General features: G+C 37.4%; 1 protein-coding gene across 3 annotated transcripts; it reads left to right on the top strand.

Annotated features, from left to right (window-relative positions):
• Nucleotides 1–1,703: 1,703 nt before the first annotated feature.
• STEAP1 (STEAP family member 1) lies at nucleotides 1,704–12,448 on the top strand. 3 transcript variants are annotated; one of them, XM_017975377.4, is made up of 5 exons: nucleotides 1,704–1,801; nucleotides 7,052–7,166; nucleotides 8,102–8,614; nucleotides 9,502–9,666; nucleotides 12,225–12,448. In XM_017975377.4, the coding sequence occupies exons 2-5, from the start codon at nucleotides 7,083–7,085 to the stop codon at nucleotides 12,234–12,236; spliced, it is 774 nt and encodes a 257-aa protein (XP_017830866.2). In that variant the 5' UTR covers nucleotides 1,704–1,801; nucleotides 7,052–7,082; the 3' UTR covers nucleotides 12,237–12,448. The 3 variants fall into 3 exon arrangements, with proteins under 3 accessions (XP_017830866.2, XP_035109787.1, XP_017830865.2); XM_035253896.3 differs by having other exon boundaries at nucleotides 12,210–12,448; XM_017975376.4 differs by having other exon boundaries at nucleotides 12,092–12,448.
• The last annotated feature ends 9,933 nt before the right edge of the window (nucleotides 12,449–22,381 follow it).

Genomic DNA, 22,381 nt, shown 5'->3' with positions numbered 1-22,381 from the left:
AAAAGAAATTTTTATGTATCTCATATCTCAAATTACAGGTTATTTATATGCAAAAATTGCAGATAGTTCATCTATGAGATATTAACTCCTGGCAATTCAATAATAGCTTTTTAGTAACATGTTTTTCTTCATTTAATATTGTGTTGCTCTTACAATATCTACAAACTAACTCGTAAACAATGTCACACTTTTAATCATTTTACTTTGGAACATACTTTATTCTCCACACTAAGCTATTGGGCAAAAAGAAACTTTTATAAGAAATGCAGAAATAAAATTGCTAAAATCTAATTACAAAACAAAATATTTGGGGTTTGATTTTAATGTTTTAATTAGAAAAGGAAAAGCAATTTTAAGTGGAGCTTGCTATACTTAGCTGCATTACTATTAACATATATTATTATGTTAACACAATAATAATTCTTTGCCCTTTTCATATGGAAAATAGATTGTAAAAAAGAGAATGATCTTTTTTCTACCAAATGTTAAACAATAAAAGCATATTGTTTTATGTGACCATTTAAGACCTATGATCACTTTTAAAATTCAACAATGCTTAGACACACTTAACAAGTCTTAATTCTTTGCAGTCTGTGCCATACACACACAACAAAGATTAAGCAGATTTATTTTTCTAAAACTTTTTAATTATTTTCTAGTTTCACTAGAAACGAGTGTAAGATTCTATTTCCACCACAAGGTGTCAGTCCATGGTAATTTAATCTTCAAAGGGCTTGAAAATTATCCGTGGAAAGTCAATGACTACAGAAAATGCTTACATTAAAACATGAAGTCTTTGGTGCTCTCACAGTGAATAAAAAACAATCACAGAAAATGTGGTTGAGCGTTTATTTTTCTTTGCATTTTCTACTCAGCTTAGTCCTGAGAATGTTGTACACCAAATCCCCAGAATTTTGCAATTCATGTCTCAGACACTATCCTGAGGCTGGTTCCAAGGGAGAGAAGTAACTCCTCCGCTCAAGTTCTTTTTCTAAAACTTTGAAATATTAACAGTTAACTTTTCCTTAGGTCTGGAATACTTCGTTGAGCTAGGATATGGAAAGCTGCACTTAAAAGCTGAGGCAAGGAAGGGAGGGCCGGGAAACATTGGGTTTAGGGGTTTTTTCGGCTGGGGAGCGGGGTTTGTGCCATTAAAGGTACACAACGTAAACAATTCAGGGAGCAAGTCACTCTCAGAAATTCAGCTTCGGATTCCTCAAACTGTAAATCACAGACACTTCACGACGGGCTGTTAGGTTTTAAATAAGCTAACGTGTAGGATGGTTTGTAAGCTCTAAACGACCCATCTCAAAGTGTGACCTGGGAATGCTTCCATATCTCCTGGGAACTTGTTAGAAATGAGAATCTCAGGCTCCGTGCCAAACATACTGAGCCTGACAATCGGTGTTTCAATAAGCACCCAGGGAATTCTGATACATGCTAAAGTTTGAGAATCACTGCTCTAGAGAAATGCATAAACGTTACTTATTAGAGATTAAACAAAAGGCGAAGGGGTGGAGGGTGCGGAACGGGCAGAGCAGAGTGCATTTGAGAGGAACCTGGAAGAGGCCGAGGTGCGACTTGAGGAGTCGTATACCTGCTGCCTAGGCCTCTGAGGACGGTCCCGAACCCTCGGAGGCCGGGCGCCAGCAGGTGGCGCTGGACGCACAACTGACCTGGAGGCGGAGCCTGCAGCAGGCGTGGAGACGCGGCGCTCGGGAGGCTCGGGCTCCGCGTGGAGTCGGCACCTCCCGGCAGCAGCGGCAGCCGAGACTCACGATCAAGCTACGGCGAGGAGTGGGTGAGTCCCTTGGATCGTTCTTACTGGCTGCTTCCTCCTCGAGTCCGCCCGCGTGTCCCTGCAAGGCTGGGCGCCGGCTCCCAGTCTTGAGAGGGGTGTAGCGGGTCGCACGCCTTTTCGGGACCGGGGCGGCGGCGCTCCTAGGCTAGCACTGCTCAATTCTCCCTTTATGTGCCGCTCCGGGACGCACTGTCTTCCAGCTCAGCTCGGTTGTGGCAGGGCGGCGGGTTGGAAGAGTCACAGGAAGCCTTTTCTCTAGGGGCTTAAGGTTGTGATGGATTATTAAGTTCGTTCTCAGGTTGGGTTTTGATATCAAGTGTTTTAACGTGGCAAAGTCGCCAGTTTGCTGTGCGTTGACGAATGATTGGCGCACGGTACTTAAAATCGTGCTACTTCTCGGCTTCGGGTTCCTAGTAACAGAGGTTTTCCCTTTTAGTCGTTAGAACACTGGCCCTACTCTTTCAGGATCTGGGTGGGGTTCGGGTTTCCTCCAAAATAGTCAATCAAGGCTTTAAATATGCAATTCTGGTCAAATCCACTGAAAGGAGTTTGTAGACATAAATTTTTTTTTACTTTATTTCTTACTTTACTTTTGTAAAAACACACACACACACACACACACACACACACACACATTTCCCTCCACATCCTGACATGTAATAAAAGGTTATTCATTTAACGTGAATGTTAACCACAGAGGGAAAGCAATGCTGAAAAGGAAAAACAGCACAGTGAAAAAACAAACTTGCCTTCACGTAATTAAATGTAAAACGAGTGTGTACTTGAAAGTATAAAAGGTTGGAAATGCAATGCAACTCAGATGTATTCCAGTCATTGGGTTTCTTCATATTCTCAGCTGTGGTACATAAACATGAGTCAGTTGGGCTGTGCCAATATTTAGGAACACCAGGGCGGCCATCCTGGTACAGCTAAACAGCAGTCGCATTAGAAATATGCTTCACTTTTTTAAAAGGGGGTGAAAGTTAGAGAACTTTGGGTCGAACTCTGGAGTGCCTAACATTTTAACACTATGTTGTTTTATTTTTCTTTTTATGAAAAGATTTTACTGTAGAGCGAAAATTGCATTTTGGTTAATGTCTGATGGAAACCAACAAATTTATTTAACTCAGTCTTTTTTTTTTTCCTGGCTTATGGGCTCAGAGTTGACTGTGGGCCATACAGTCAACAAGCTCCCTCACTGTCATGGGCTTTTCCTTGGCTTTGCTCTGAAGCATGGTCTCTTTACCATGCAGACAAGTGGCTGCGAACCTCTCCAGGGCAGCTCTGGTTTTCCACCCAGACTCTCTTTGTAGTGACCATCAGTCAGCAAACATTGCCAACTTGCTAGCTACCCCAGGACTGGGTCTAAAACACAGGCCCCAGCCTTTTCCTCTGCTTCCCTTCCCATGCCACCATCTGTCTATAAAACTTTATCCTCTTCTAGGATACATCGCTCTACCATGCAGTTACTTGTTGAAATGCCTGCCTTCTCTCCCAGACTTCAAGGTTTTTCAGAGAAGAAGCTTTATTTCATTTAACCTTGTATTCCCCCTGCCTTACATTGTTGTTCCCAATATAGTTAATGAATTCATATTGAATAAACATAGATGTATTTGTTAGCATCTTTACCATCATGAAACTCTCAAAGTTAAAACAACTTCTAAACATAATGAATTATTTCTCATATTTGATTACAGTAGGTGACACTTCCATCCTAGCACCTCCTTCCCCACCCCACAAACCATTATGTTGGTGATATGGTTTGAAGCTGTGTCTCCCCCTCAAATCTCATGTTGAAATATAATCCCCAAAGCTAGAACTAGAGTCTGGTGGGATGTGATTGGACCATGGGAACGGTTTCTCATGGTTTAACACCATCGCCCCTTGGTGCTGTTGTCACATTAGTGCAGGGGTCCCCAACCCCCTGGCCGCAGAATGGTATTGGTAAGTGTTCTGTGAGGAACTGGGCTGTGAGGAACACAGCAACAGGTGAGTGGCAGGCCAGCCTGAGCATTACCGCCTGAGCTCCACCTCTTGTCAGATGAACCGTGGCATTAGATTCTCTTAAGGGTATGAACCCTATTACAAACTGCACATGCAAGGGATCTAGGATGTGTGCTCCTTATAAGAATCTAACTATTTTGCCTGATGATCTGAGGTGGAGCAGTTCCATCCTGGAACGCTATCTTTCTCTCCCGACTCGGAAAAATTGTCTTCAATGAAATCAGTCCGTGGTGCCAAAAAGGTTGGAGACCACTGCAATAATGTAAGATGCCTCCTCCCACTTTACCTTTCAACATGACTGTAAACCCCCAGAGTCCTCCCCAGGAGCAGATGTTGCCTTGCTTCCTGTACAACCTATGGAACCATGAGCCAATTAAACCTCCTTTCTTTATAAATTACTCAGTCTCAGGTATTTCTTTATAGCAGTGTGAGAACAGCCTAATACAGCTAGTTAAGTCACCAAATGACTTGGCATAATGCTTCTTAAGGAGATAGAGTGTCCTTTCCTCCAGAGCAAGTATGAGTGTCATTTCTGTTTTTCCTCTTTATTGTTGACCACAGAATTGGGTTCATAAACACTTGATGATTGGCATATGCTTTACTCAGAATACTTGTACATGCTAGTGGTGAACACCCAAATCACACTAGCGTAAACCAAAAAAGGAATGTGTGGATTGTGTAACTGAAAAATTCAGGATCTAGTCTCAGGGACTCTAAATACTAAAATATGCCACCAGGACTCTTCTGTGTCTTTCTCCACTTCCTGTTCTGCTTCCATGTTGGCTTTCTTCTGTTCTAATGAAAATATCTTTCTTCTTACAACAAGGAGGAAAAAGCATGGCAGGCTTATACTGTCCTATCTTAACAAAATGTCAGACATCTCATCTCGCCCTTCTACTTCCATATATAAATTTCAGAGGATGACTATGGGTTAACTAGGGTTGTGTACCATCCCTAAGCCAATCAGTGGGAGGATAGGAAACTCATTGGCTAGACCTGAGTCATATAGCCACTTCTGTGACCAGAAGATGGGCATTACAATTTTGTGCAGCCTCCCAAAATCATACTGGAGGGAGGAGGGGCATTTCTCCAAATGGAGGAAATGTTTTAAATCAGAAGAGAATGTGGGCAAACTAAAACAACAATATCCACATCATAAATGTTCTGTAATTTTGAAATAGATAATATCTGGAAAATGTTCCAAGAGCATCTCAACAGAGAAAATGTTGGCTTATATAAAAGCAACTCCTCTTTATTCATTGTTATGGTTAAACTTTTAAAACTTGGAGAATGTTTCAAGAACAGTCATTTGTCTCTTCATTACAGAATACATTCCGAGAAATTCATTGTAAGCCAATTTCAGTGTTGGGGAAACATCATAGAGTGTACTTACATAAACTTAGATGGTACAGCCTCCTTCATACAGAGGCTAGATGGTATAGTCTATTGCTCCTAGGCTCCTAATCTGTATAGTGTGTTACTGTGCTGAATACTGTGGGCAGCTGAAACACAATGGTGTTTGTATATCTAAACATAGAAAAGGTATAGGAAACATACATATATAGTATAAAAGATAGAAGAATTGTTTACCTGTAGAGGGCACTTACTATGAATGAAACTTGCAGAACTGGAAGTTGCTCTGGGTAAGTCAGTTAGTGAGTAGTGAGTGAGTGTGAAGGCCTGGAACATTACCGTATACTACTACAGACTTTACAAGTGTTGTACACTTCAGCTACCCTACATTTATTGAAAAATTTTTTCTTTAATAATAACCCTTAACTTACTGTAACATTTTTACTTTATTAACTTTTTAATATTTTGACTCTTGTAATAACATTGAGCTTAAAACAGTTACATTGTACAGCCATACAAAAATGTTTTCTTTGTTTATGTTTTTGCTCCTTAAGCTTTTTTCTATTTCTAATTTATTTTTCTTTGTAGATTTTTGTTAAAACTAAGACACAAACACACACATTAGCCTAGACCTACCCAGGGTCAGGATCATCAATATCACTGTCTTCCACCTCTCTATCTTATCCCACTGGAAGGTCTTCATGGGGCAGTAACAGGCATGGAGCTGTCCTCTCCTATGATAACAGTGCCTTCTTCTGGAATATCTCCTGAAGGACCTGCTTAGGGCTGTTTACAATTAGCTCTGTTTTTGTAAATAGAAGGAGTACACTTCACAATAATGATAAAAAGTATAGTATTATAAAAACTAGGCAACAGAAATTTTTTTGCTCCATTATAATCTTAGGGGACCACTGTTACATATGCAGTCGGTTGTTGACCAGAATGTTATGCGACACATCACTGTATTTTAAACTATTCCTAGAAACAGCTTTCCACCTAAAAAAGTACTACGTGTTCTAAAATTCAGAAACACTTGAGTTGTTTTCTGTCAATCAAATTGTTGTATATCTATTCTGTTTTTCTCATTGAATTTCATAAAGTATAAATTGAAGATGTGTCCCTCAGGGAATAAATTCAGAACTAATAAAAACAATAATACTGTGACATATGTTTCCTTTCCCTAAAAAATGTTACACCAATCCTGGATGAGGATCTGTAAGTTTGTTAAAGAAAAAATTGTTTTATCAAGTGAGAAATTTGAAAAGTTATTTTCCATGGGGTTGACCAGATACTGGGCACATCATTAATCCAGCACAATTCACCACTCCCACTGGAAACATACTAGCAATTCACATCTTCACATCTTCCAAAGACCAACCTCTTACTCCAAAAGAAAAATGGCATTCTGAAAATATTGTTTTAGACTTCAGTGTCAACCCCAAAATTCTGTTGAACATTAATCTTATATCAGCTATCTCCAGCCTCCATTGATGACATTATTACTCTCAATATAATGCATTTCTAATTATATTTGCCATTGACAGGAGTTGGCCTTCCTCCAGATGGAAACCTAAAATTACATCTTCCTAAAGTAAAAGGCAACATATAACCCTTTGTAATCCATACAGACACCTAGGATATTCATTGACCAAATAAGTGGATAAAGAAGAGCAGTTACTATTGATAAGAGGGCATTGGTTTGAAATGCTTACAGATTATAATGTGAGGTTAAATGCATTATAAGTTAAATGCATTATCAAATAAGTCACTATTTGAATTTTTATTGTACTTTGCCACTCTAGTCTTTAAACAAGTAAACTTTTTATATAGTTCCATCAAACATTCACATCATAAATAGAATAGACATGAAAGTAATTATTTTTATTTTTACAGGTAGCTGAAGCCATACTATTTTATAGAATTAATGGAAAGCAGAAAAGACATCACAAGACAAGAAGAACTTTGGAAAATGAAGCCTAGGAGAAATTTAGAAGAAGATGATTATTTGGTAAAATATTAATAATAACAATAATAAGTAGTAATCAACATCTATAAACATAATTCAGATGCCATTCTGTATCTCCTAGTGTTATGAAGTGATTTTTCACCCTAGTCTGCTGATATCTGGACTTGGATTACTGTCGCTGATACTGTGAAGGACAGAGTAGTACATGTAAGAGAAATAGTACCTTGACTGATTGTCAGGAACTGAGCTGAATAACCTTGAATAAGTCACTGAAAATCTGGGGTCTTAGTCTAAGCCCTGAAAGCCTTGGACCAGATCATCCCCAAGGCCCTTCCAATTCTTTCTAACAGTCTATACTTCTAACCTTTTTTTTTTTTTTAAAAAAAAGTCATCAAAGCTCATACAACAGTAATTTTGTTAGCAAGCATTTTTGTCATAGACACAATGGCAGCTTACCAAGAGATCATCTAGTAAGTTGGTGATTCACTGTAAAACCAAAAAATTTACTTTTGGGTAAGAATCACTTGTCCTACTTTTGGTCAACCACAGGATTAAGTGTTTCTTACTACATTTTTTGACTGAAAAAGTGGCAGAAAATTTTGGTTCCAAACTCTCCCAAACTATCTCAATGGAAGTTTTAGCAGAAATTATTTATTTAATCTTAATAATTTTAATCGGGATAAGTAAGAAATTATAAGCATATACTTTATAAAAGTAACAATGTGCATAAAATGAAATGATTGCATTTCTCAAGTTTACTTTCTTGTCTGAAGCATGTATTTCTTTTGTCCTAAAGACAAAAATCTTTCAGTGCCACATAGATTATGCTATCTTCAACTAACCAGTATTCAAAAGCAACGCTCTGAGTGCTGTCATTCAGTGAGAAGCGTAATGCTTGAGCAATAAGTAATTAAAGAGATATCCCATTGTTTTGTTCAATTTTAAGATGTTTATCTTCTTTTCTTTTTTCTTTGTAGCATAAGGACACAGGAGAGACCAGCATGCTAAAAAGACCTTCGCTTTTGCATTTGCACCCAACAGCCCATGCTAATGAATTTGACTGCCCTTCAGAACTTCAGCACACACAGAAACTCTTTCCACAATGGCACTTGCCAATTAAAATAGCTGCTATTATAGCATCTCTGAGTTTTCTTTACACTCTTGTGAGGGAAGTAATTCACCCTTTAGCAACTTCCCATCAACAGTACTTTTATAAAATTCCAATCCTGGTCATCAACAAAGTCTTGCCAATGGTTTCCATCACTCTGTTGGCATTGGTTTATCTGCCAGGTGTGATAGCAGCAATTGTCCAACTTCATAATGGAACCAAGTATAAGAAGTTTCCACATTGGCTGGACAGGTGGATGTTAACAAGAAAGCAATTTGGGCTTCTCAGTTTCTTTTTTGCTGTACTGCATGCACTTTATAGTCTGTCTTACCCAATGAGGCGGTCCTACAGATACAAGTTGCTCAACTGGGCATATCAACAGGTAAGATGACAATGTTGACACTGTTACTAAATAAAAAGTCTAAGTCACCTAACAAAGTAATCATTTCTCATTGTAATATTAATACCCTAACTCCTGTTGAAACTCAATGTTGAAAATTTCATATATTTTTAAATGTTTATTATACTTTCACTAGGGCTTTGTTCTCAGTCGGTTTTATACTGAGAAGCGTTTTTAAGCTGAAAATAAGGTACAACTTTAGCAACATAAGAAACATTTTATTCATGAACAAGGCCACATTTCAAATTTCTGCCACCTTCACAAGATTACTTTTTAATACTGATCGTTCTTATCTTCTCCTTGTTTATCTTCTTAATAAGCATGCACATTACAGTTCTAACCAAGTAATTTTAGAAAATTAGGCCAGGCACGGTGGCTTAAGCCTGTAATCCCAGAACTTTGGGAGGCCAAGGCAGGTGGATCACGAGGTCAAGTGATCGAGATCATCCTGGTCAACATGGTGAAACCCCGTCTCTACTAAAACTACAAAAAATTAGCTGGGCATGGTGGCACGTGCCTGTAATCCCAGCTACTCAGGAGGCTGAGGCAGGAGAATTGCTTGAACCCAGGAGGCGGAGGTTGTGGTGAGCCAAGATTGCGCCATTGCACTCCAGCCTGGGTAACGAGCGAAACTCCACCTCAAAAGAAAATTAATATATTATGGAAATGTTGCATTCAAGAAGAAAAGTGATAGCTTCTATGTCATTTGTCTTAGAAAAATACCAAAAAAAAAGAAAGAAAAAGTCATACATGTGTGGAGACCTGTTTCTGGGCTTCATAGTAGACACAGGGAAGAGTATAGAAGGAGATTCACATTCAGGAAATAACTCTTGTTTGCATTCCTTCTTTTTGTGTTTACCCTCTGGTAGGTCCAACAAAATAAAGAAGATGCCTGGATTGAGCATGATGTTTGGAGAATGGAGATTTATGTGTCTCTGGGAATTGTAGGACTGGCAATACTGGCTCTGTTGGCTGTGACATCTATTCCATCTGTGAGTGACTCTTTGACATGGAGAGAATTTCGGTATATTCAGGTAAATAATCTATAAAATAACTCTAAGAAATAAATCTACTTTTTGCACTTATAATAACAAATATGTTGACTTTACCCATAAAAAATAACAAATGTTTTTCAATAGCAAAGATGTTGCACTTGTTTCAGTTAATAATGTGCTCTCCTGTTGTTCTCCCTATTGCTTCTAATTAGAACAAGTGTTTCCTAGACATAAATAAAAGTCATTAAAATATTCTTTTTTTTTTTTTTTTTTTTTTTTTTTGAGATGAAATCTCACTCTTTTGCCCAAGCTGGAGTGCTGTGGCATGATCTTACCTCACTCCAACCTGTGCCTTTTGGGTTCAGGTGAGTCTCCTGCCTCAGCCTCATGAAAAGCTGGGATCACAGGCGCCCACCACGATGCCCAGCTAATTTTAGTATTTTTAGTAGAGATGGGGTTTCCTCATATTGGACAGGCTAGTCTCAAACTCCTGACCTCAAATGATCCACCCACCTCGGACAGTCATGAGCCACCACACTCCGCCTGTTGATTCTAATATTTGAAACTTGTTAAACAATTTGCTACCCATCTAATGTGATATTTTAGGAATCCAATATGCATGGTTTATTAGTTCTTTGAAAATAAAAATATTCCTTTTTCCTGTCACCTGAATTTAGTAATGCCTTTTATGTTACACAACTTAGCACTATCCAGAAGCAAAAGCTCTCTCCTTGAAATAATAGTGTTTTATCTACCAAAGATATTCTAGTATGTAATTTCAAAGGCTGCTTTTTCCAGCTTACATTTTATATAGCTTACTCAATTTAAGTTTCTAAATAGTCTTGGAATTTTAAAACTATCTTAGATTTACCAAAGTTTATCTTCTGGTGGTAGATTATCCATAAAAAAAAAAAAGTGCTGTGCCACAATTCACTTGGGATCCTTGTCTGACAAGATTCAAAGGACTAAATTTAATTCAGTCATAAGCACTCCCATTTGTCTTTTGTGGGTAGACATCTTTGGAAATTTCCACAAAGTCAGACATTCCCAACTATCCCTTCTACATGTCCACACGTATACTCCAGCACTTTGTCAGGGCATCTGATTAGGCTGGAAAGTATGCCTCCATCTGAATTCTTCCAGTGTGGCTTAGAGGTGGTACCACATTCTCACAGAATTTCCTGATTTTGTAGGTTTAGCCTGAGAGCCATTGGAGTTCTCTGATCTTCATTAAATAGCTTTCTTCATACATTACTCTGCCTGTTACACATATGGAGAACACCACTTTTTGGACTTAATTAGGAATTTAAGACTGCATCTTGACAACTGAGCTCATTCCACAATATGCACAAAACCTAGCCCATAATAAGTATACAATACACATTTGGTAAAATTAATTTTCAACCAATAACATGTATGTTTAAACCAGAAACCTAGAAATGTTTCACTTAATATCTGAGAACTGGTTACACTATGATTTACCATGGAGATTCACATCTTAAAACATAAACTTAGCTAATTGATTATATTCACTGGGACTTAAGAATATGGCTGAATAATTGTGAGTTAGATTTGTTCTGGCAGGCCAATGACCATTTCCAGTAAAGTGAATAGATGTCAGAAGTTATATAGAAGTGCTGTTGCCAGAACACTGTTGAGGTTACATAGGTGCGCAACTATTTTTAAGCAATTTTATCTGTGTAGTGACAAAGCACCCCAACGCAAGCTGAAATGTTTCATCACATCTCCAGATCTATTTTGTGCAGACATTGAAAAAATTTCAGTTATCCATAATTGAAAAAATTTCAATGTCTGCACAAAATGTTCAGTGTTCAATGTTCACATTTTTCCATTTTATCAGAATATTCAATTTTTTAAAACATAGGCCAAGTTCATTCACTTCATTATTAATTTATCAAAATCAGAGTGAATCACACTAGTCAACTTTGCAATTGATAAAGATCACTGAAGCCAAATTTATTTTTTTCTGTAATCTTCAGTTAACCTACCTATATTTAATTGAGCATCTAAAATGTGCAAATCATTGTGTTGATTCTGCAGGGATCCTGTTATAAGTAAGACTCAGTCCTTGATTTTAGGTGGCTTGTGATAAGCAGAATTAAGACAAATATACAAGAGATAAAGCCCAAAAAATAAATGTCATTTAAGAGAGATGAACAAAATGGTAGAGAAAGAATAGACAGGATTTTTGATCACCTGCATGCAAAGAAAGGCTGTGGATTTTGTTCCCTTAGATAGCCTAGAGAAAAGAACATTACCCAAATGTAAGGTGAGGGGGACATGCACAAAGGGTAGAAAGATATGAATGGACATTGTTGAGAAATGTGATAGGAAAACCATCATAGATAAAGGATTTCCAAGCAGCCAGAGCATATCCAGATGAGGTCGGATGGGATAAACTCCTACTGAACCAGTCTTCACCCATTTTGTTTTTCTTTTGCAGAGCAAGTTAGGAATTGTTTCCCTTCTACTGGGCACAATACACGCATTGATTTTCGCCTGGAATAAGTGGATAGATATAAAACAATTTGTATGGTATACACCTCCAACTTTTATGATAGCTGTTTTTCTTCCAGTTGTTGTCCTGATATGTAAAAGCATATTATTCCTGCCATGCTTGAGGAAGAAGATATTGAAGATTAGACATGGTTGGGAAGACATCACCAAGATTAACAAAACTGAGATGTCTTCTCAGCTGTAGAATTACTGTTTACGCTCATTTGTATTAAATATCGATATATTTTATCACCAACATTTTAAGTTTGTATTTGTCAATAAAATGATTATTCAAAGATCTTAATGTTTCTCTTCACATATGTGTGATGAGTTTAAAATATGTGTATTTCCTTGTAGATTTGATTCAAAGCAAAAAAAAATCTTTTTAACACTAATCTCTAGCACTTTCTCTATGATAAAGGTAAGCATGACAAAACAATAACATCTGATTTGTCAGATTAAATAGCTTACAAATAATCAAGAACTTTGAAATACCAGTCCTTGCTGCCCATTAGACAGGTATCATTATGAAAAAATTATTTTATCTGAATCTACAACAAAAGCATAATAAGCATTTATTTACTATTACTAAAGAACTTTCATTTGTCTGTACCCAGGTTTTACTCATGGAACACTTTTCTCAAAAAACACAGACTATGTCTATACAAGTAAAGCAGCAGAGTAATATCAGATACAGTCAGGCAAAATAAAACTCAGGCTATCCAGGAGAAATAGTAAATTCAATAATTTCCACCTGAGTTATGTACAATTCAGTTTAACTTACTTTAATGCATTGGCAAAGCATAACATAAAACATTCCCTGAAAGAACAAACTATACATTAGCTGGCAGGACTTGCTAACCCAACTATGTGCTTCAGAAGTTTTTCATGATTAGCAAAAGTAATCACAAGCTTTATCTTTTATAGTGGTGAGCCATTTATTATTAAAGACAACAGAGATAATGGTGCAAATTAGGAAAAACAATTAGGCTATTCAGTAAGTGGAGTCCAGTTTTTCTATTTTTTCGATCGCAAAGGATGATTATTCATTATTAATTACATGGGGGATAAGGAGCTTCTTTGGGCACAAATTTGAACTCTGCATTATTGAGGTTCAGACATACAGAGATACATTCACAGTGAAGAAAGGAGTTGAGAGCAGCAATTCTGAACTGGAGACAGAGCAGACAAGAGTGTCCTTGAGAACAAAACTCAGCATAAAAGAAAAGGAAATCTAGGACCAGATTCATCAAAGGAACATAACTATGGGACCACTTAACTAAGCATGGCACGTGTCATTCCATAGTCAACCGTCTCTGAGATGCAGCAGTCAAGTAACAGTTTCACCTGCATGGCAAAGTGTCAGCACCTTCGGTACTGAGAAGGAGAAATCAAGTTCCAACCTTCCTAGTACCAAGACATTATAGACACTGCAGCTGAAGTGGCACCTCAGTGAAGCTTTCAGGAACAACAGCCCGAGTTCGGACTTGATTATTGAACCCTCCCCCCGCCTTGGTAGCCATGGTAACAAGCAACAACAGGCCTATTCTGAAACAGAGAATATACCTTTTTGAGGATTCCTAGTTAGAGGAAAAAGGGAATCAAAAGCAAGGCACAAAACATCTAGATTCCAGTTTTACTCATAGATTGGTAAGAACTAAACCACTCTGTAGCTTTTGTGAAGTTTTTACAATAGTTGGATAATATTGTTATGAGCCAAAGAAAACAATAAAAGTTGTCTTTAAAAGAACAAATATAATGTTCTGGTATAAGCTTGGATTTTCTTTTACTCACTCCACAAACATCTCTTGAGCATATTCCACATACCAGGTCAGTGCTAAACAGAGGATATGGCAAGATGGAAGTGACCTGGTCTCGCAGTCATGGGGAAGACAAATTTTACTGCACCAATGGATTCTGAGTGTGCTGGTACCACTTACGAGGGGATGACTGGTTTTGTTTACAAGAGCAAAGTCAGGAAAGTATGAGGTTGAGCCAGAAAAAAAACTCTTTGAGCTGGGTATTGTGTACGTAAAAGTTCCTCAGACAGAATGGAAGGGCAGGGTGTAATGTAACGTGTTGGAAGACCTAGCTTAGAGTGGCTGGAACAGAATATGTGAAAGAAATACCAGATTACATATAGACAAAAATTAGATAGGTTGAGGTCATTGTATGACATGAAACTAAGTTTGGGTTTTGCCCTTTAGGAAGTAGGGAAGCCAGTAAAAGTTTTAAACAGGAGCTAAACATTATTCAGGAGCTCCTACGCATTATTTTAGGTGCTAAACATTATTATTTTAGGAGCTAAACATTATTAGATTTGCATTCTAGAAAGGTCTATCTGTAGACTATCCAGGAGATGAAGTTGATGGTGAGAGGCAAAGGGTGAAAGCAAGTTAGAAAACAACACAAATACTTAAGGAGACAACTATAATACCCCAGGGCAGAGGCAATACATCCCCAAATTAAGGTCATTACGGAGGAGAAGATAAAAGATGAGAGCTAATGAAATAGGAAGATTGAAGTTCTAGTCATTCATGAACAATAGCATAGAAAGACCAAGGGGGAGAAAGGAATTTAGGGTACAGTTCCCAGGATTCTTTTAGGTTGGATGATTTAAGAATGATCATATTAAACAGGATAGAAAAATTATATGGAAGGAGCAGATATTTTAACCAAAACAAAAACAGAATATATGCTCTGTACATTGTATGCTGTTTACAATTGTCTCAGTTGCTAAGGGATGTAGTGTGTTTCTTTAGTTTCAGGATACACAAATATAACTATGAAAGGCATATCCTCTGGGAAGCATAAAGGAAAAGGTCTTTTTCTTGCCCCTTCAAAAGAATGATTTTTAAATAAAACATTTGATATGGTCAACACACTTATGTCTGGATAGTTATAGATATGAATATAGATATGAACGTGACTATACTATGACATGCACAGTGTCCTGGAGTAGAAGGAACAGTGCCTGGAAAACAGCTGGCTGTGAGTCCAGTGACTTCCTTCTCCAAGCAGAACTCTCCTTCTTGATCAAAATGAGTCTACCTGGGGTTTATTTTCTTTAAAGATTTGCTCAATAGAGATTTTATGATCTTTGGTTTAAAAAAAAGTCAAAATGATATATTTACTATTTTAATAACAAGTTACATATAATATTTTATGGCAACCAAAAATAAATATTTGATTCTGATGTGATTTTTCAGACCATAGACTACATGCCCAAAGCAGCCTGTAAGAAGTTATGGCCTATTAAGTGTGGAATCTATAAAATTCAACATACAAATTAATAACAAAATTGTGTGATTTTCATTAGTAACACTAACCATAGAATTTTATTCCAAGAATATGAACGACATGTAGTATTTGCTCCTTTTTTCTAAAACCTGTTTTCAAAGTAAAAGGGTTAAAATTTTTCCAGTTTGGATTTAATGTTAAGTTTTACTCGGTTAATTACAAGTCCTCTTCAAGCCAATTTTTCCAGGTGTTTTCAAGAGGCCCTTTGAAGAGGTAATACATTATTTGATCTTTGATTTATGGAAGATAATCCTGTGCTTTAAAAAAAATTAATGAATCACTGACTTGTGACCATTACACATTACCTGAAGCTAAAGTTCAGTGCCTTCTTATTCTCAGCTAGTTTCACTTCTTCAGTTGATCAGGGGTCCTTACATTTATTGTCATTGAGTATGTTATATTCTGAGAATTATTAATTGGTACCCATTTTAACTGTGTCAAGAACAAGTTGCCAGTTCCTCCTGCTATAAAATTATTGAGCTGGAAGAAACTGATGAGATCACCTGAACACTAATCCCTTGCCCAGAGGCATGACCCCACCAAAATGAGGCCTCCCTCAGCAAAACCTTTGTATTGCTGAACAACATTAAACAGGGAGAAGAGAGGAACAGAACATAGGTGGCAAAATTGCAATGGTAAGGAACTTGTAAGTTTTCTTAGGATCGAAATCCTCTCCTGCACCTCCACTGGACCAGGGAATAACTGAGTGGACAAGATCTCGGTTTTGGAGAACTAGGATGTTATGCTAGGGCTTGCTGATGATGCCACAATGATTGACACATCCCTAAGCACATGACCCTGGGAAATAATTTCAAACCTACTCTTGTCTGTAACTTAAAGTTGTACTATCACAAAAGTATTCATGGATTTAAACACAGTGGAGTTAAACAGTGTAAGAGCCAGAAAATGGGTTTATTTTTGTTTTTATAATAAAAAGAAACTCGTTGAGCAAATCTCTAACAAAAGTCCAGCATGTAACAGAGGTCAGAGTTGAAGTGGACCAGTAGGACCAGGACCATGCCTTTTTGTTACTTCTTCCATTCTGCTCACAAGCCCTTGTGACAACTTGGGCTCCCTGGTACACAATTTGAAAACCCTTCCTTATTTACACAGATGAGGAAATTGTGGCCCAGTGTGTTTAAGCTATTCCAACTGTCTCAGTTACTAATTGGCAAATGTATATCATCGAACCTCGTGAATTAAATACAATAATTTTGACTAGCCATCTCTTTTTTCAGGGATTGCTTATCTGAAAGGCACAGAATTCTACTCAAACTTGCTCAAGTAAAGGAGGAGATACAAACAACATAGAAGGGGTATGATAAAGTGAAGAATTACTAGATTCATAGGCCTTGGAGCTGGGATCCTACAAGACAGAAATTAAATTCATCTGCTTGTTCTGTCTCCATAGACGGGTATAGCAATGCTTTGAAGTTCACAGTGGGTTCTTTCCCAGTTTTCCCTAATTTGGCAACTAGATCAACAGCTGAGAAAGGTGCTAAATAAGATTCATTCTAATTTCAGATAACATCCAGCTATGAAGTCCAGAAGGGCTCGTTGAGAGGTGCTTTCAGCAAAATTAGCACTACAAGGACTCACCACCTCGCTACCCATACATAATAAAGAGAGAGGACAGAGGGAGTGTGAAGGTCTCATGTGGTCTGAGAAATGCAGCTTTGATGAAGACAAACTCTGCTGCTGTCTTACCTCACCTGTGAGGGAAGGGAGCACAGATTAAACTCCTTACCTACTCTACACCCTTGCTGAACAAGATGAATGGGACTGGAAAATAGCACACAACTAGCACACTGACTAGCCTGACTTTAAATTTGCGATCACGATGTTAAGTGAACTTTTAGTACTCACTTGTCTGCATATATTTATATAAGAACTCTGTTTGTCTCCTATTAAAACTGCTATTACTCATCTTCCTTCCACTCAGTTCAACAATAGCCTCTCCTCTTATACTCAACTGGTAGATTTTCCTTAGGAAATAGATGCAATCAGAAGAGAGTGAGTTTATCTTCTTACCAACAAATCTATTGATTGATGTACATGCATCTGGTACCCATATCTTCTGCCTATTACAACAGAAAAATTATCCCTGTCCCAGTCTATGTCCGACTCAAAGAATTTTGTTCTTAAATTGCACTCATCTCCCCTGGTCATCAATTTATTGATTCACCCCTTTCTGCTGGATTGTTCCCATTAATACTCAAGCATTAGATTAAATAAATGCATAAACAAATAAAAATTTGGACCACTGTTCCTCCGTAGTTTCTATCCATTTCTCTGCTAACCTTTAAAACAAAATTCCTACATATATTTGCCTACTTTGATATTAATCTACCTATTCAGTTTTCTTTTGGTTAGTATATGCATGACATATGTTTTCTCATTCTATTATTTATAACCTTTCTATTTTGCTTTGCTTTTAGATGTCTTTTGAGAACAGTATATAGTTCAGTTTTTTAAAAAATCAGGCAATCTGTTCTTTTAATTGCAATGTGTAGGCCTACATATTTAATGTAAAATTGATATGTTTGGACTTAATTATGCCACCTTACTATTTGCTTCCCATTTTTTCTAGTTCTATGGTTTTTTTCTTTCTCTCTTATATTGCCTTATTTTAGATTGATTGAGATTAGTTATCATTTCAGTTTTCCCTTCTAAAGTAAGCATACTTCAACTTACTATTTTTAGAAGTTACTCTAGATGTAGGGAGCCCGCCCATGTAAATACTTGCAAAGTGAGTTTTACAATATGGGCGGTTTGAGCCCAGACACGCCTGAAAGAGGGAAGTCGAGATAAAGGAGTCAGGAACAGACAAAGGGAATCTACTTAAAAGATAACCAGATGTTCAAAACCAAAAACTCTTGCAGTCAGGAGGAACAATGTCTCCATGTAAATGTTTTTTATGAGCACCAGGAATGACTATCACCTTTTACAACCACTGATTGTGTATCTGCCATCTTTATTGTATAGAGTAAGTCATCTAGTGATCTGTTTTTTCTCTCTTGCACTGAGGTAAACCAGAGCCTGAAAAATGTATATATATTGAGCCTTTGAAAAATAAATTCGGTGTTGGAATACGGACTCCACATCCCTCCTGACCCCGTCTGTTCTGTCTTCTTTCTTTCCCGTGCACTCCCCCACTCAGGTTTGGAACCCTCTTGCTGGCCAAGAGTGCCCGCCAGATCTAGAGATTATAATATCATCATTTACATAGCAGTCTAATATTAACTGGCACTTTTACCTCTTTGTGCTCAATGTCATGCACTTCTACCCTTTAATTTCATTGAACCCCCTTTTGACATATATTCTATTGTTGTTATGTATTTTAATTCCATATATATTTAAACTCAATAGAAATTATAATTATTGTTTTGTATTCACTGAAATTTATACACAGTGACCCTTTTGGTTAAAAAAAAAAACCTTTAGTGTTCCTTTTAGTGCATAATCTATGCCTGCTGGAAAAAAAGTTTCACAAGTTTTTGTTCTGAAAATATCTTTATTTGATCTTTATTATTAAAGAATACATTTTTAGATGTTTAGAAATCTAAGAGGGCAGTTATTTTCTTTCAGAACTTTGTAGAAGGTTTCATTGTTTCTGATGAAAGACGAAAAATCTCATTCTAGCTGTTGCTTCATGAGATCCCTATGGCTACTTTATACTTTTTTTCTTTTTGCCTTAGTTTTCAGTAGTTCTGTGATAGTGAGGCTAAGTTTGGTTTCCTTTTAGTTATCTTAGCTATCCTTTTAGTTATTTAGTTATCTTAGTTTTCCTTTAGTTATCTGCTAGATGCTCATACTATATCTCCTATTTTATAACTCTATTTTTTATTTCCTACTTTTTTCTATACTTCATCTTGTGTAATCCTATCTCCTAATTCTCTCTTCAATTGTGTCTAATCAATTATTAAATCTATCCACTGAGCTTTTAGTTATGAAGTAAACTCAGTTTTAGAATTTTAATTTGTTTTTCTAGGTTCCAATTTTCTGTCAAGTTTCCTACTCTTGTCCTTAATTCCTTCAGCAGAATAAGAATCTTCAAGATAAATCTATCATCTGAAGTTCCTGTGAGTCTGTTTTTATGGTCAGTTTTCTTTCTTTTTTTTTTCTCCTTATTTTTCATTAATTCATTTTATGTCTTAACATGAACTGGTTATTTTTACTGAGTGCTGACATTGTATTTTTTTAAATTATAGAAATAATCTGAGGCTAGGATGACATTATCCTACTCCAGAGAGAATTTGTGTTTTCTTCAGACAGCAGTTAGTGGCTTTAGCAATGTAGGAATCTCTTAATTCAATTTTAAGAATTGAGTTCACTTAAAATTGAGTTTAAGCCCCTGCCAAACTTGAACTATTTCTGGTTCATATTTATTCCTAAGAGTTAGTTCCTTGAGATTCTGACCCAGAGCTTGGAGAGTTGGCTTCAAGGGCTCTCCTCCTTGGCATACTCTGGATTACAGATTTTGTTCCAATAGACTCTTGAGGCTACTAAATGTGCTATTCAAGTCTTTCAACCTCTCTGTTCTCGCTCCTAGAATCCCCTAATGGAAAAGTAAACCTCAGTGTTGAGTTTACCTTTCCTGGTTTCTTTCTTCTTCCAAGACTTATTATCCATCACCACTTTGTTAGCTACTCAACACCTTCAGGCAGAGTTTTTATAATTGGTCTTGCCTTTCTAGTTGTTCCTAGGGTTGAGACATACAACCTGGGCATGACCAGAAGCAGAAATCACTCAAGAGAGTTGATTACTTTTGTTATCTCTATGTGCCCGCTTCCATTTTCTCTCTTCTGTTCTGTATAATTTTATCCCTCACTATTGCTTTACACCTCTCTTGTCAAGATGACCAAGTGATGAAATCTCAGTCCTTGTTTTGCTGGCTCACTCAGTACCATTTAACAAGTTTTATTCCTCTCCTTCTTGAAACATTTTATTTTCTTGGCTTCTGGGAAAACATACTTCCTGTGTGACTTTCCTGCATCCTTTGCTGGCTCCTCTTCCATTTCCCATCATCTCAATGTTAGCAAGATTAACTCCTTGACCTCTTTTCTTCTCTATCTACACCCACAATAGAAGTAATCATCTCCTTTAGTCTAATGGCCTTTAATATTAGGTTGGTGTAAAAGTAATTGGTGTAAAAGTAATTGCTTTTCCCCATACTTTCAATGGCACAAGTCTCAATTACTTTTGCACCAATCTCATAACAAACATCAAAAGTATGTTGATGAGTTCCAAATTTATATTCGTAGGCTTTCACCTGAACTGCAGCCTATTACATCTGCCTTTTTTACGACTTCTCTTGAATACCTAAAAAGCATCTCAAACGTACAATTCTAAAGGTAAAAATCTTAATTTCTTTCCCATTCTCACCCAGTTGCTCAAGACAGACACTCAGGAGTCATCTTCAGTACTTCTCTTTACTTCATACCCATATCCAATTTACCAGCAAATTTGATGGACTTGACCACCAAAATATGCTCTGCATCCAACTGTGTCTCATCACTAAACTTATTGAGGTCCAAGTCACTGCAATCTCTTTCCTAGGACAAATGGTCTTCCTGTTCCCATCCTTGCCCTCATCCCCTGCAACCACCAGTGGAGTATTTTCCGCCCAGCAATCAGTGTGATTCTTCAAAAATGTAAATGCTATCATGTCACTCCTCTGCCCAAACTGTCCAATGTTTTCACATAAATTTTAAAATAAACCCCAAGTTCTTTACCATGGACTACAAATCCCTAAAACATCTGGAACCTGTTCACTTTTCTGAACTCAGCTCATGCCACTCTTGACCTCACTCAAGCCACTCACATTCCACTGGTATTCTTGCTTGTCTTCAAACACAAGCTTATTCCACCTTAGCACCTTCACACTCTCTATATCCTCTGTCTGGAATGTTCTACCTATGCCTCAGTTTTCACATGATTAGTTTTTTTTTTTTCATCATTAACATCTATGTTGAGATGTCACCTCTTCAGAGTACCTTTTCCTGAATACCCTACCTAAAATAGCTCCCTTCCTGTATCCTTTCTCTGGGTTTTATTTTTATAGTTTTTATTACCCTGCATATTAAGTATTTTATAGGTGTATTTGTGTTTCCTGTGTTTGGTTCTCCCCCTCAAGAGACCAGATATTTTATCTTATTTGTGACAGTATTCACATGACTTAGAACACAGCCAGGCACAACGTAGAAACTCAATAAATACTTGCTGGATGAATGAATGAATGAATGAGGAACATGGTTGTGTTATCAATAAATGGTTGAGACAGTGGTATTTAGGAAGCAAAAATTGATGGAATGTATTAACTTCTCTTCCAGGTTCCACAAGGGACATGGTTTCAAAGCCAAGGACTTCCCAACTACATGCCCAACCTGCCTTCTCTCACGTCCCCATCCAGGAGCTTAGAGGTCTTTGTCTAACTTTCCAGCACAGGAAAGGCAGAGAGCCCAGGTGTGCTCTTTTGTTTAGAAAGCATGGGAAAAGCTATGGAGGAGGAGGGGCTTTGGATTGCGATCCTACCAGCCAAACCAATATTGAAGTCAGAATATCAATCACCAGAGGAAGTTTGGAAGAACTCCTCTCACTGGACGAGAACTTGAATGGGGCAAGAGTAAGTCCCAGATTAAAAGACCCCCTGACCCTTACCTGTGCGGATTTTCCTTCTCAGGGATTCCCCTCCCATAGCAGTGTGGGAGCTGGCTTTTCTTCTCTATTCAGACTCCATCTCCGGATCCCCTTCCACAGCAACGTAGGAGCTTGATCTCTATTTCTTTCTTTCTCTTTCTCTCTGCCTGAATAAATCATTTTCTGCAAAATTCTTTGGGTCTGATATGTACTTGAATGAGCTCACTGCAACACTGGGATACCCTCCCTATTCTTTGGTGAGTGAGAGATCAAGGGCCTGAAAAGAAAATACCTGATA

This window comes from Callithrix jacchus, chromosome 11, assembly GCF_049354715.1.
Source record: "Callithrix jacchus isolate 240 chromosome 11, calJac240_pri, whole genome shotgun sequence".
Classification (NCBI taxonomy): domain Eukaryota; kingdom Metazoa; phylum Chordata; class Mammalia; order Primates; family Cebidae; genus Callithrix; species Callithrix jacchus.
The sequence above is the reverse complement of the archived record's forward strand: the minus strand, read 5'-3'. Positions and strand labels throughout refer to the sequence as shown.

Excerpts from the sequence above, each read along its gene's own strand:
- STEAP1 (XM_017975376.4), top strand. The coding sequence starts at position 7,083 with ATGGAAAGCAGAAAAGACATCACAAGACAAGAAGAACTTTGGAAAATG. Across the intron at positions 7,167-8,101 it reads TAGAAGAAGATGATTATTTG|CATAAGGACACAGGAGAGAC; the intron begins GTAAAATATTAA and ends TTTTCTTTGTAG. Across the intron at positions 9,667-12,091 it reads GAGAATTTCGGTATATTCAG|AGCAAGTTAGGAATTGTTTC; the intron begins GTAAATAATCTA and ends TTTCTTTTGCAG.